General features: G+C 41.8%; 1 protein-coding gene across 4 annotated transcripts; it reads right to left on the bottom strand.

Moving 5' to 3' along the window:
- Positions 1-7,358: 7,358 nt before the first annotated feature.
- Positions 7,359-15,141, bottom strand: LOC117465772 (vascular cell adhesion protein 1-like). Of its 4 annotated transcripts, none has more exons than XM_034108783.2 (8): positions 15,037-15,141; positions 12,312-12,380; positions 11,826-12,206; positions 8,905-9,210; positions 8,551-8,826; positions 8,383-8,473; positions 8,214-8,271; positions 7,359-7,559 (listed from the first exon to the last, which is right to left on the bottom strand). In XM_034108783.2, exons 2-8 carry the CDS (start codon positions 12,349-12,351, stop codon positions 7,506-7,508), a joined length of 1,206 nt encoding a protein of 401 aa, XP_033964674.1. In that variant the 5' UTR covers positions 12,352-12,380; positions 15,037-15,141; the 3' UTR covers positions 7,359-7,505. The 4 variants fall into 4 exon arrangements, with proteins under 4 accessions (XP_033964674.1, XP_033964675.1, XP_071063005.1 ...); XM_034108784.2 differs by having other exon boundaries at positions 8,235-8,271; XM_071206904.1 differs by lacking the exon at positions 15,037-15,141 and adding an exon at positions 12,811-13,524.
- Between the last annotated feature and the right edge of the window lie 245 nt (positions 15,142-15,386).

The raw sequence follows: 15,386 nt of genomic DNA, 5'->3' as shown, positions 1-15,386 counted from the left end.
GCAGAATTCCAGGTCAGAAAATCATATATGGCATTTGCCATATGGCATTACACATATTTAATTTAAATTTCTGTTAACACTAGAACCGCCAACAGCGTCAGCGCCTACATAGATATCATTTTCAAATCATTTAATTTGTTCCTCTTCATAATTTTCTTATAAACTAACGATATTTAAAACTCACTTAATTGGGTAATTTAGAAATTGCTTCAGTTTATCACCATAATAATAATAATAATGCATTTTATTTATATAGCGCTTTTCACAACTCAAAGATGCTTTACAGTATGAAGGAGGGTAGACAAACAAGGACAGGCAAACAAGTATAGTAAAATAAATAAAAAATAAATAAAAAGGCAATCAAGAGGAAGTTGATTGAGAGGGGGGGGGCTTATGGTAGACAGAGTTGAAAAGAGGCTTGTTTTAGACTGTCACTACCCGATCCGTCCCCCTGCCCGATCGGTACTGCGCATGTGCGAGATGGTCCGCCATATTGGACAACTCCGGACGACAACCCAAGATGGACACTTGACACAGTGGCTTTTAGCAAAGCTCAAAAAGGAAACTCGAGAGATATGAGTTATTGCTATTACAACGTGATTTCACTATTATTTAACAACTCTTTTTATTGGGTTCTTTTATTTGGGGTTAAATACATTGTCAGAATAAGTGAGAAATGGATTTAACTTCTGTTAGACAGCTATCATACTGAATACATATTTACTGTGAATGTATGCAAAAATGTATGGCATATGGCTGTCTAACAGAAGTTAAATTTATTCACACCCCTATTTTTGGAGTAAAGCTAGCCGCTGCCATGTTAACTGAGACTCCTGCCTTCTAGTGGGTTGCCAGGTTTGCGCGCATGGCGCTATAATCACGTTTTTCGAAAAAACTAAACGTAATATCTCACTACAAAAACAAACGCCAATATTTAATTTTAAACAGTCAAGTCCTTTCAAGCTTAAGTCAAGTCTCAAGTCATGAATACCAAGTCAAAGTCAAGTCAAGTCTTTTATCAATGTTAGTCAAGGGTCCGTGTACGTTTTGTTAGTTTGATTTTTCGTTTGAACCAAAAACCAAAATACCAGCCTTTTTTCGTTTTTGATTTAAAACGGAAAAATGGAAAACCAAAGCCGTTTTCCCGTTTGTGTTGTCTGAATCAAAAGACGGATAACGAGAAAACCTAATAAAAAAAAGTCTGTACGTTTTGTTTGTTTGATTTTTCGTTTGAACCAAAAAAACGAAAATACCAGCCTTTTTTCGTTTTAAATCAAAAACGAAAAAACGTGAAACCAAAGCCGTTTTCCTGTTTATGTTGTCTGAATCAAATAACGGATAACAAGAAGACCTAATAAAAAAAACGGTCTGATTTTGGTTTTTGATAACAACTTCATTCAATTTTCCGTTCTGTACTGAAGAATGAAGAAAAGCAGTCCGGTGGACGGGAAGTTAAAGAACATATTTCAAAATAAAAGACAGGAGGATATAATGGCAATGCTGTAAAAGACCCAGAAGTCTGACGACCAGTGGCGGCTGGTGGAAAATATTTTTGGTGGGGCTGTTGATATAGTGAGTAAAAAAAAAATGTTGGGGAGAAATTACCCCTTAAATTAGGACTTCTGGTGATGTAATGGCGCGTTTCCAGTGCAGCGCGGAGCTCGCTTTAATGCTGCGTTCAGACCGGATGCGATGCGAATATTCGCTTCGCTCTAAACGCTCCGATCGCATCGCTCTAGTCTAGTCGCTCGAGTTTCACCGCGGCTGCCAGCTGTGTTTACTCGCATCATTCAAACAAGACGCGCTGGCTCGGGAGCTACAACAAAATGAATACATTTTACCGTGATTAAATTGTAATACACGTTTCTAAATGATGCCGACGTAACAACATACTGATACCGGTTAGTAAAAACCATGAATTAATGCTTTGACAAGTCTGCAGACAGACGGCAGGCGAAAAACTTTTTAGAATGCTTGTTTTCTGAATGGAGCTTGGCTAAGCTAACGTTATATATGCTCCGACCGTCCACACTCACAACAACGGCCTACAGACATAAATAAACCAGCGACTGTATTCTCCATGACACAGACAGTCTGTGGTTTGTATTTGTGTAACTTTTGTCTAGTTTCTGAACAGATCATATCTGTCCCCGGCTGTTTGAAGAGCAAGCATGGGTCATGGGAAACAAAAGATAGCATTTACCTGTTTGCATCCAGCTAGCCATGTGAGAAGCCTCGTTGATACGTTTTGTCTTTTTCGAGCTTGCTGTGATATATGTGACCTGCTCTATTGAAATCAGTCGCATTGACCCGAAGACACATTCTGGGTTGTATACACTGTTGGAAAGAGGAGAGTCCTAGCTTTCGAATGATAACAGGATTGTTGTTGTTCTCTAAATATTAAGCGAAATATGTCACATTATATAATGACTATCACCGAGTCCTCATTTTGAGAAAAAGGCCTTCAAAGTGTCCTCTTCTCTGGAATCCATCGATCTGATTGGTTATTAGCATATAATCAAAATACTACGGAGGGAAGATATTTTCGTTTGGATTACCGGTCTGGGGGAAGCTCGTGAGTGTGTGTGTATATACGTGTGTGTGTTTGTGTAATTTTGCGTTTGTGTATATTGTGTTTGTTTCCCGGGGAAAGCCCTCACGAGAAACACCGGCTGTTGTTATGCCTGCTGTGACGTTAAGTTACTCCGTTCTCCGCTTGTAATTATGCCGAAGCTTCAAAGTTATATTTATCATCTGAATTTGCCGAAACAAGTTTAATATTCTGAAAGCCAAGACTTCGTTTAATTAAAATCAGATGAAAACAAACTGTAACGGACCCTGCCGTGTTATCTATGATTATTACTATACGCGTACATTCATAATGTCAGCCGGAGGGAGGTGGGGCGGCGCTGCGGAAGAGTCTGCTTCCCTTTCCAAGCTTAAAGAATGTATTTATCGTGTGAGTTTGGAAATAAAAGATTCATATTCTGAAAGCCAAGACTTTGTTTGTTTAAAATCAAGCAAAACACCAGAACCCCGAAAAAATAGTTTTTTACGCAAATCCACGTTTATTTTGAAATGAGCCGTTGAGACTTCCGACTGATTTCGATAGAGCGGGTCACATATACAAATCGGGTTGGTCCGGTCCAAGGTCTTTAAGTATCAATTTATCTCCCAAACTTCTCCTTTCGAAAGGATTGGAGAGTAGCTCTTGCACGGAATTGGGTGCGGACCGAGGTCCGGCGACTCCACCTGTACACCATTCTCATCCAAATACTGCGTCACCTTGGTCACTCACGAGTCTAAAAAACAACTCATGTCAACGCACGTAAGCAACATGAGCGCCCTCGTGACCAAAATATTTGATGGCGCTGATTGGCTGAAATTATGTTTCGGCGGCACAGTTTACTATTGAGACTTTTGCAACCTGCTGGTTGCTGCTGTTTGGCTCGGGGGCTCTGCCCCGTAATGATAAACTAATGCCATGGGCAAGGCCAGGCAGGAAACATGTGACTTATCAGTAACTTTAGACATCGTAACACAATTTTAAACGAGATTGTATTGTAGATTATACATTTTTGTGATACCAATTGTATGGTATTTACCTTGTTCATTAAAAATTAAAATATATATATATATATATATATATATTATTTTTTTTTAAATGTAAAAAAAAAAATTGTGGCAAGAGGTGGGGCGGCGCCCCTATGGGCCGGCTGCCACTGCTGACGACCCTTGGCCCCCCCGCTTCCGGCACCCATGCTGACGAGGATATGTTTATTTCTGCATTCACATGCAGATATGCGTTTATAGAGATTAATACAAGTATGCAAACTCTGTGCATAACTTTATTTCGCTGACTTCCGGTTTGTACTGTGTCGGCAAATCCAGTGTCCATCTTGTCGCTGTGTGACAACCATCGAACAACGTCATGTTTGTTGCATACCTGCAAGATTTACCTGTGACAAATGTCAGCGATGTGAACAGAACTGTCGCCCTACTTTCACCTGCACCCAGCAGCAAGCGGGAGAACGATATCTCATACAGTTCACACAGTAATGGAACAGTTGTTAAGCATTATTTTGTCCAACTAGTCTCTACATTATGAATTTGATGTTTGTCTAAACTGCTAAGAAGCTGACCGCTGAGTTAGAACAGAAAGACATGCAGGCCATAATCACTAGACGCTCAAAAGAGTGTGTGTAAGGCTTACATGAACTGAATTGAAACACTGTCCATTAGTTGATTAATAAACAAGACATTCAAGTCAAAGTTTTAGGCATTTGCATTTGTAGCATGCTGTAAATATGGACTATGAATGTACAGTGCATGGCTATGCTCCTATATGTTTCTCCACTGGTCTACTGTAGGTAATACACTGATTATGGATATATACCACACACTACCCCACTTCCAAAGACCAGAACTTGATGTTCACAACAACAAAAAACGCATGCAGATGGTTGTAGTCTGTAGCCAGCCAGTGGTAGATCTGGCCGTGGTGGAGCATGGTGGTGGGCAGCAGTGTGACTTCTAGCTGTCATGGTGATGTTCATATGACAAAGGACTGCCAGCTTGAACTTTACCGAGAGCAGAGTCCACTAGTGGCACCTCACAGGGATACCTATGGTGCAGAAGCAGCGGTGAAGTCCTTGTAGATCCCTGGCACTTTGAGGGCAGACAGATCCAGCAGCTCTCAGCTCTCAGAGACATCAACACATAAACTATTCTGTGTGCATAGCTTACTTTCACATAACTACTAATCTCTCACTTTACTCTCTCTGACATTGTTCTCTGCTTTGGATTTGTGGACATCCCAGCCATGTTCTCTTCCGGGCCTGGTTTTACACACTGTGGGTTTAAGCAAGATATAGAAATGATGAGACATGATGAGTGTGTAGTTTTAGCATTTGAATTACAATGACATTATTCTCAGACTTGCCATAGTTCTTGGTTTGTACCACTGCTGCTCTGCTCTGTACAGCCCAGTATTGGGGACCCACTGGGAGTCATGTGACTGGAGCAGGAGAGTAACACACGCCACACCTGAAGCCATGATGCTCCAGCTCATCGGGGGTCGAGTCTTTCAGCCCCACCTGTAAGAAGAGAAACAAAATAAATACGTATTCAGTTTGCTTTGTATTATTTATTTTATGGTAACATTTTGGTTTAATAACATTGTGCTATTTTAAGGAGTAAAAAATAAGTCATATCTTTGTTCCTATATGACTTTGTTCTTTTCTATACTTACAACTTCTTATACTGATATGAATTGATTTACTTTTACACTATGAATGAAGAAAAATAACTCTTTAACAACAGAACAGGAACAAAACACAACTGTGACCTCTGTGCAGCACACACATACCAGTCAGTCCATTTCTGGGGAGTAGCTACCTTGTGCTAGTTATATTAAAGTTGATGTTTTACTATTGGCTGTGTCTAACCTGTCTAAAATTAGCCAAATCCCCAGGAACATGTTGAACCAGACGGTAACTAAGACAGTAACACTTCCTGCTGAACTCACTGTGGGGCCTGTCCTCATGGACCTGTAGCATAACACCCTGACACATACAAAAATACATAGTATGTTCATTAAGAATGCACATAATGTCCCTCCTCTGTCTTTCAATGTAGTCAAACTTGTTGAAGAAAAACAATAAGTTTAACGTTACAGAAATAAAAGCTTAATTACTCACCCTCCTAATTGTAGACGTAACTTCACAAGTACAACTTGAAACATGTCTCCCGCTTGCTGCTGGGTGCAGGTGAAAGTAGGTCGACATTTCTGTACATCACTGACATTTGTCACAGGTAAATCTTGTAGGTATCGCAACAAACATGACGTTGTCACACAGCGACAAGCTGGACACTGGATTGACCAAATAACTACACACTCTTATTTACATTAGACACGTTATTCAAAACCGACAGCCTGTGTGTTGTTTGCAAAACACTGCCACTTAAATACCACACTCAATTATCAAACCCCTGCCCCCAGAATGCACATGTTAAAATCTATACAATTAGATCACTTAGAAACCTGAGCTTGAACACTTTGTTGTGCACAACAATGGAGGCCACTTTTGGAGAGAGAATTAGAGGAAGAGGTAAATGCAATATACTGTATTTTGTCTTCAGTACCATACAGTAACTATATGTTCATGTCATCTTCACTCTCAGTAAAGTCATTGTGTCTGATACATGTTATGAGTATTGAGAATAAACCTATTTGTGTGTTTCCACATTGCACGTGTTCATTCATAGTCCATATTTACAGCCTGCTACACATGCAAATGCCTACAATTTTGACTTGAATGTCTTGTTTATTAATCAACTAATGGACAGTGTTTCAGTTCAGTTCATGTAACCCTTACACACACTCTGTTGAGCGTCTAATGATTATGGCCTGCATGTCTTTCTGTTCTAAATCAGCTGTCAGCTTCTTAGCAGTTTAGACAAACATCAAATTCATAATGTAGACTATTTGGACAAATTAACAACTGTTCCATTTACTGTGTGATATATCGTTCTCCCGCTTGCTGCTGGGTGCAGGTGAAAGTAGGGCGATAGTTCTTATCTTATCTTGCAGGTATGCAACAAACATGACGCTGTCACCAGTCTATGGTTGTCACACAGCGGCAAGCTGGACACTGGATTTACCGACACAGTACAAACCGGAAGTCAGCTAAATAAAGTTATGCACAGTGCTTGCATACTTGTATTGATCTCTATAAACGCATATCTGCATGTGAATGCAGAGATACACTTATCCTCGTCAGACTTCTGGGTTCCAGGATTTAACTTTTACAGCATATCCTCGTGTCTTTTATTTTGAAATATGTTCTTTAACTTCCGGTCCACCGGACTGCTTTTCTTCATTCTTCAATGAAATTGAAATTTTCAAAACGGAAAATTTCTTTGAAATTCTTCGGATCAAAAATCAAAACGGAAAATTGAATGAAGTTGTTATCAAAAACCAAAATCAGACCGTTTTTTTTATTAGGTCTTCTTGTTATCCGTTTTTTGATTCAGACAACATAAACAGGAAAACGGCTTTGGTTTCACGTTTTTTCGTTTTTGATTTAAAACGAAAAAAGGCTGGTATTTTCATTTTTCTCATTTTTTGGTTCAAACGAAAAATCAAACTAACAAAACGTACACTTACCTTTTTTTAATTAGGTTTTCTCGTTATCCGTCTTTTTATTCAGACAACAACAACAACGGACAAACGGCGTTAGTTTCCCGTTTTTTCGTTTTAAATAAAAAACGAAAACACGGAAAAAGGCCGGTATTTCCGTTTTTTGGCTTTTGGTTTAAACGAAAAATCAAACTGACAAAAAGTACACGGACCCATATTTCGTCTAATATCCTGTTTTTATTTTCATCACACCACTCACTGCAATCCTGTAAGCCACTCCTTAATGTGGAACATATAAGGCAAATCAATACAGCATTTTCTTTCAGTAGAAGTTAACTGAACGTCTTCCTGCTCTCTTTGTGACTCAGGATGTTTGTAACTCGACCACACGGTTGACATAGTCCGCTTCTGCTGCGTCCTGAAAAATAAGAGGGGAGTTTACTGTAACTTAAAGAGATTTAGTATCTGTAAAGATTAAAAATAGTTGCAGCATGTAATTTGTGTAGCCACAGAATAACAGTTATGTCTCAGGACCTCACAACACCATACACTGTACAGCAGACGGAGCAATCAACCAAATAACTAAAAGTACCCTTTAAAGGTCACCTTTTATGCAAAATCCACTTTTTCATGTCTTTTATACATAAACATGTGTCCCTTCTGTGTTAAGAGATTCTGAAAGTTTCAGGAAAAAATATTCCCTCTCTTTTTGTCCTGATCCATTTATATAAAAACCTGTCTGAAAATGAGCTGATCAGATTTTGGCCACTTTGTGATGTCATAATGTTTTTTTGGGTTGTACAACCACTAGCCAATAACCAACCAAGGTAACACCCCCCACCTTATCCCCTGAATCTCCTCCTAGAGCACCATTGCGTTTGTTCAAACCAATCATCTCACAGAGGGGCGTGGCCAGCTGCTCATTAGCATTAAAGCTACAGACACAGAATCAGCACTTTCGGAACAAATACAAATAAACCTACAAATAAACCCTAGCTAATCGATTCCTAAGAGCTAAATTAGAAACTATTTTCAGTTGGTTTTATTTAGGTTTTCATGAAGGTACAGATACCTCTCCTCGTCTGGTGAATACCTTTTCTGGTTTAGAAGAGCGCCTTGATCTAAACCAGCTGGAAAAAAAGTAAAAACAAATATTTTGTTTATGTTGTGATGATAATGATCTACAGCCAAAGATACAAATCACTGTGTAGCTGCATATGTCATATCACACGAGGTCTCACCATTCAAAGATGACCATTGTACTGATGAGCATTATGATTCCCAGCATCTTCAGTATCAAATGACCATCAGCCGTCCCAACCTGTTGATCATCTGCAACCCAACAGCATGGTCATCTTCCACTCACTGGGAAACATTAGAACATCTCAAACCATGACTCCTGCAGCTACCTTCAAATATCAACGCACGTCCTTTCGATAGTTGAAGGCCTAACACATTTCTGCACCCACAGAAATATGATCTGCCTCGATCACGGTTGGTGACTTCAAATACATAAAGCTGTGTGTTATCTTCCATCGTGTGCAGTCGGCCATCACTCATCATCATGAGCCAGGCAAAGCCGTCAGCAGCACGGATTCCTCTGCAGGAGCAAGTCAGATTCACCATGCTGCCGACTGACACTGGATCAGCTGGACTGACGACCACCGTGACATCTTTGGGAGCGTCTGGAGGACACATGGAACGATGAGAAAAGATAATTTGTCTTGCCAGCTGCTATCATGAATAAAATAATGTAATGTTACATGAAACATGGAGAGTCTTTGTCTCCTCTGCTGTCTTCACATATTTCCCTTCATTCACAGGATAGCTGGCAGAGCAGGTGATGTTGAATCCATCATGTTGGTCTGTCAGAGTGAGGGTCTTCTGGATCTTAGTCGTGAAGGTCCGATCTGGATTTTCCTCCATTGTGTTGGGAGGGTCTTGTTGGAGAGTCCAGGTGAGTTTAGGAGGGGAGTGTGGACAGGGAGCTGGAGCTGAGCAGGTTACAGTGACAGACTCCGCCTCCTTCAGATCACCTGGGATCTCAATGGTGGGGCTCGGAGGAGAATCTGTGGAGTTTTCATACATTAACAGATAAAATGAAAATAATACAGATTGGTCACAAATCTACGGTGGCCCTGAAGTGCAAGACACCACAGCATTTCACAAAACACTACAGCATTTCACAAAACACTACAGCATTTCACAAAACACTACAGCATTTCAGAAAACACCACAGCATTTCACAAAACACCACAGCATTTCACATTGGACGGAAAGGGTATTCCATTAGGGAGAACACTTCTTGTTTGTGATTGGACAGAGCCAGCCAGAGAAGCACTGCTGTGATTGGTTGTTTTTGCTGCCAGTCAAGAAATGATGCTTCGTGATTGGTCAACACCCGACAGCCAAATATGTCCCAACCATGGTCCCACAATGTATGGTCCCAACACATCAGCCGTTAGCACACACTCAGATCTCACAGCTCCTCATATCTGTTCAGAAACTGGACAAAAGTTAAACATGTACAAACCACAGACTGTCTATGTCATGGCGAATACAGTCGCTGCTTTATTTATGTCTGTATGATGTTGTTGTGTGGACGGAGCAGCTACAGGTTAGTTTAGACTGATGAATCCGATTCAGAAAACACGCATTTTAAAAGCTTTTCGCCTGCCGTCTTGTCTGCAGACTTGTCAAAGCGTTAATTCATGGTTTTTACTAACTGTTATCAGTATGTAGTTACTTCGGCATCACTTTGAAACGTGTATTACAATCAAATATGTTCATTTTGTAGTAGGATTTACATGGAGATACGCCCCGTCCCCTCTCCAGCGCCTCTTGTTTGAATGACAGCATTGACAGGAGCAAACACAGCAGACAGCCGCGGTGAAACTCGAGCGATTAGAGCGATGCGAATATTGGGTGGTCTACCATAGTATTTACATGGAGATAAGCCCCTTACAAACCATGAGTTAATAAAGCATTAATTCTGTATTTACTCCTGTCATTCAAACAAGACGCTGGAGAGGGGGCGGGCCGTATCTCAATGTAAATCCTATCGGAATCGGATCCATCAGGCTAAACTAACCTGTAGCTGCTCCACACCATACAGTCTATGCTCCACACTCACAACAACGTCATACAGACATAAATAAAGCAGCGACTGTATTCGCCATGACATAGACAGTCTGTGGTTTGTACATGTTTAACTTTTGTCCAGTTTCTGAACAGATATGAGGAGCTGTGAGCTCTGAGTGTGTGCTAACAGCTAACGGCTGATGTGTTGGGCTAATCACGAAGCGTCATTTCTTGACTGGCAGCAAAAACAACCAATCACAGCAGTGCTTCTCTGGCTGGCTCTGTCCAATCACAAACAAGAAGTGTTCTCCCTAAAGGAATACCCTTTCCGTCCAATGTGAAATGCTGTTGTGTTTTCTGAAATGCTGTTGTGTTTTCTGAAATGCTGTGGTGTTTTGTGAAATGCTGTGGTGTTTTCTGAAATGCTGTGGTGTTTTGTGAAATGCTGTAGTGTTTTGTGAAATGCTGTAGTGTTTTGTGAAATGCTGTAGTGTTTTGTGAAATGCTGTGGTGTTTTCTGAAATGCTGTGGTGTCTTGCATTTCAGGGCCACCGTACAAATCTGTGTTATTGTATTGTATATTATTAAAGTGTGTCATTAAATACCCTAAACATAAATAAATAAAATCTTGACTTAAAGAGGCCATATCATGTCTTTGGAGTCCTCCCATTCCTGTGTACAGTGTTAAATAGGTTGTGTGCATGTAAATGGTCTGCAAAGACTACAATCCTTTAAATTCCCTCCAGAGTGAGTTTCTCCCACAAATTCCCTGCCTGCCTGAAACGCCACAAATGTTTACTTCCGTAAAATAGTGACATCACTAGGTCCAGCTAACCAATCAGAGCAGACTGGGCTCTGGTTTCAGACAGAGGGTGAAAAGAGGTGCTGCAGCACAGGCAGTATGAGAACAATAAAGAGCTTTTTGAACATTAAAGCATGGAGACATGTCCCAGTAGAGACACTAAATACTTACAGTATATGAAACGTGAGAATTTGTCAAATCATGTCAAATAAAATAAAACTATTCTAAGAAGGGTATTTATAAAAGACTACGGTTTTGGAGTCCTTTAAGGTTTTGATTTGTGACGTGGAATAGGATACAATGAATTGATTTGTTTTTTAATAACGAGCACACTTCAGTCATCAAGAACCAGATGGTTTTTTTGTCCTAATCCTTTGGTGTGGTTTTGTGATAAGTGATCAGGGGCGTTACTCCCCAGCTAGCCAATCTTCGCACCCGCTAACCCCTTTAAATCTGCTCTTCCCTCTCGCCTCCTGTCTCCTAATACAGGGCCAAGCTAAAAACTTCTCCCTTCAGACCAGACCGAACCACTTATCACCACCACCAGTGTCTAGACCCCGGGGGGTTCATCGGAGCGGTTTTCCCCTCCTGAATGATCATCCTGCAAACCGGGGCCTAATCGCCAAACATTATTTCATTCACTTGTAGTAATCCGTCAATCACTATTCCCTCATATCAGGCGTCCCGGTAATAAACATGTATTTCATACATCACGTCTCTCCTGATTGAAATGTACTTTCCTATCAGCATGTTACGTTCTCTAAAAGTATAGATTGACTGACAAAAACAAACTTCTCTCACCTTTAACTTTTATTTGAAGAGGATCACAAGTTTCCATTCTGCGTAATGGCCAATTGTCGATCCTAAAGAGGTAGCTGCCTGTGTAACTTGTGATTACACTGGAAAATAGGGTTGAGCAATCTTTCTGACTCAGGTCTCCAGTAAGACTCATAGGATAGATATTTTCCATCATGTTGCTGTTGAAAACCACTTTACTTCCAAAGTAGTAATAATAATCCGATTTAATCCACAATCCGGATGTTGGTCCTGTATGGGTAAATGTCTCTTCTGCATTTATGCTGAAGTTACATGGGATCTGCAGACAGGATCCACTCAGTGCTTCCATCTCCTGAGGTGTGGTAACAAGAGGCTGAGCATGTTCAGGACAAGAAGCCAGAGCACCTGTGGAACAAATTCATGATTAGTGGAGAAAAAAATCAGCATGAAGGGAATGTTTATAAAAAATGATCCTACAGATGTTTTATTTGCAGTGAGGGAACAGTTTACCTGAAACAAAGAAGACACTCAGTAACATGATGGCTGCCATTTTCACACTGGTCTGCAGACACTTCTCACCTGGATTTAGAAACAGTGACAGTGCGGTTACATCCCATTCGTCATCAGGATAAAACCCAGAAGTACAATTAATCAACTAAATACTTAATAACTATCTATGGGTACTTCTATTAATTTTACTCAAGTAGTTTCTTTGTATTGTACTTTTTACTCTACTACGCTATACTTATATTTGATGACCTTAGTTACTTTGCAGATAAGGATTTCAAAACCTGCGAGATGAAACAATGGACTGCAAATGCAACAGCCAAACAGTATAAAAACGAAATAAAATTACCTGCAACTTCAATTTGAAATGCATTTGACATGTTACTGCATCATTAAGAATAATCTGAATATAGTATTTTACGTTTAGTATATTATTGATCTATCTATTCTTCTCCGGAGTTGCTCAAGGTGTGAGGCGCCGGGCGGGTGTGGGGATACTCACAAGTCCCCGTTTAGGTGCTTCGTTGTTGGAGTTTACCCCAGTGGACAGTCGACAGGCCCGAAGGGCAGCAGTCTCATCCGTGGCCGAGGCAAAGCAGCGGGTGTGGGAGAAGTTCGGAGAAGACATGGAGAAGGACTTTCGGGCGGCACCAAAGTTGTTCTGGAAAACTGTCCGACACCTCAGGAGGGGGAAGCAGGGAACCATCCAAGCTGTGTACATTAAGGATGGGACGTTGTTGACCTCAACTGATGGAGTGTTGTGGCGTTGGAAGGAACACTTTGAGGAACTCCTGAACCCGACAACTCCGCCCTCTATGTTAGAGGCAGAGCTGGAGTATGACGGGGGATCAACACCAATCTCCCGGGGGGCGGTCACTGAGGTCGTCAAACAACTCCACAGTGGCAAAGCCCCGGGGGTGGATGAGATCCGCCCGGAAATGCTGAAGGCTCTGGGTGTTGAGGGACTGTCATGGTTGACACGTCTCATCAACGTTGCGTGGAAGTCGGAAACAGTACCGAAGGAGTGGCAGACCGGGGTGGTGGTTCCCCTTTTTAAAAAGGGGGATCAGAGGGTGTGTGCCAATTACAGGGGCATCACACTACTCAGCCTCCCCGGTAAAGTTTACTCTAAGGTACTCGAAAGGAGGGTCAGGCCGATTGTCGAACCTCAGATTGAGGAGGAACAATGCGGATTCCGTCCTGGTCGTGGAACGACGGATCAGCTTTTTACTCTCGCAAGGATCCTGGAGGGGGCCTGGGAGTACGCTTATCCGGTCTACATGTGTTTTGTAGACTTGGAGAAGGCGTATGACCGAGTTCCCAGGGAGTTACTGTGGGAGGTGCTGCGGGAGTATGGGGTGAGGGGGTCTCTACTCAGGGCCATCCAATCTCTGTACTCCCAAAGCGAGAGCTGTGTCCGGGTCCTCGGCAGTAAGTCGGACCCATTTCCGGTGAGGGTTGGCCTCCGCCAGGGCTGCGCTTTGTCACCAATCCTGTTTGTAATATACATGGATCGGATTTCGAGGCGTAGTCGTGGGGGAGGGGGTCTGCAGTTCGGTGGACTAAGGATTGCACCACTGCTTTTTGCAGATGATGTGGTTCTAATGGCTTCATCGGTCTGCGACCTTCAGCACTCACTGGATCGGTTCGCAACCGAGTGTGAAGCGGCTGGGATGAGGATCAGCACCTCCAAATCTGAGGCCATGGTTCTCAGCAGGAAACCGATGGACTGTCCACTCCAAGTAGGGAATGAGTCCTTACCCCAAGTGAAGGAGTTCAAGTATCTCAGGGTCTTGTTCTCGAGTGAGGGAACAATGGAGCGTGAGATGGGCCGGAGAATCGGAACAGCGGGAGCGGTACTGCAGTCGCTTTACCGCACCGTTGTGACGAAAAGGGAGCTGAGCCAGAAGGCAAAGCTCTCTGTCTACCGGGCCATTTTCGTTCCTACCCACACCTATGGTCATGAAGGATGGGTCATGACAGAAAGAACGAGATCGCGGATACAAGCGGCCGAGATGGGTTTTCTCCGCAGGGTGGCTGGTGTCTCCCTTAGGGATAAGGTGAGAAGTTCGGTCATCAGGGAGGGACTCGGAGTTGAGCAGCTCCTCCTTCGCGTCGAAAGGAGCCAGTTGAGGTGGTTCGGGCACCTAGTTAGGATGCCACCTGGGCGCCTCCCTAGGGAGGTGTTCCAGGCACGTCCAGCTGGGAAGAGACCAAGGGGTAGACCTAGGACCAGGTGGAGGGATTATATCTCTTCGCTGGCCTGGGAGCGCCTTGGGACCCCCCAGTCAGAGCTGGTTGATGTCGCCAGGGAAAAGAAAGTTTGGGGCTCTCTGCTGGAACTGCTACCCCCGCGACCCGACCACGGATAAGCGGGAGAAGATGGATGGATATGTTATTGATTGTACTTTCACTCTTTGACGTAAATCAGATTTTAAATGCAGATTTTCTATTTTTTTTTTAATTGTGGTATTAGTACTTTTAGGTAAAGGATAATTAAAATATATAATACTTCTTCCCCTCACTGATTTCTCCCTTTGGACATTGTACCCCATCTTGAATTATTCTATTCAATAATAATATCCGACAAAGAAACATGAAAATTGCAGTATTTCATCGTTTTATCAGACCCCATTTCTCTTATGATTGAACAGATGAACAAAATAATTATGTGGCTTAAAACGCTATATTCAAATTCACTAAAAAGCAGTAACATTATTCATCTTACCTCGGGGAAAATGGAGAAAACAAGGCGTTCAACCTTACAAAAGACCAAAAACCGTACTTCCACATCGGTCGGGTAATACAAAAGGATGTTGTGAAACAAGATTTAAAGCTTTTATAGCTGCTACACACCACATGACCCGTTTCTACAGAAAAGAAAGCACTTGAAACTACTCATATCCTGTTATTTTATCACACAAGCACAATAATGTACACACAAAAGTGACGGATTACAACATGTTTTGTTCTCTTTTTTTCATCTTTAACCCGATGTACTGTGTGTTGTCGTACTTACTGTGTGCTCCTATGACATTTAATTTAATCTAAAATAAATATGTGACAAAATTCAAATCA

Source organism: Pseudochaenichthys georgianus, chromosome 20, assembly GCF_902827115.2.
Source record: "Pseudochaenichthys georgianus chromosome 20, fPseGeo1.2, whole genome shotgun sequence".
Taxonomy (NCBI): Eukaryota; Metazoa; Chordata; class Actinopteri; order Perciformes; family Channichthyidae; genus Pseudochaenichthys; species Pseudochaenichthys georgianus.
This window is presented reverse-complemented; position numbering and strand designations above follow the sequence as displayed.

Coding starts and splice junctions, on each gene's coding strand:
- LOC117465772 (XM_034108783.2), bottom strand. CDS start 12,351: ATGGCAGCCATCATGTTACTGAGTGTCTTCTTTGTTTCAG. Junction 12,207..12,311: donor GAGTGTCTTCTTTGTTTCAG/GTAAACTGTTCC, acceptor TTTGTTCCACAG/GTGCTCTGGCTTCTTGTCCT. Junction 8,272..8,382: donor ACAATGGTCATCTTTGAATG/GTGAGACCTCGT, acceptor CTTTTTTTCCAG/CTGGTTTAGATCAAGGCGCT.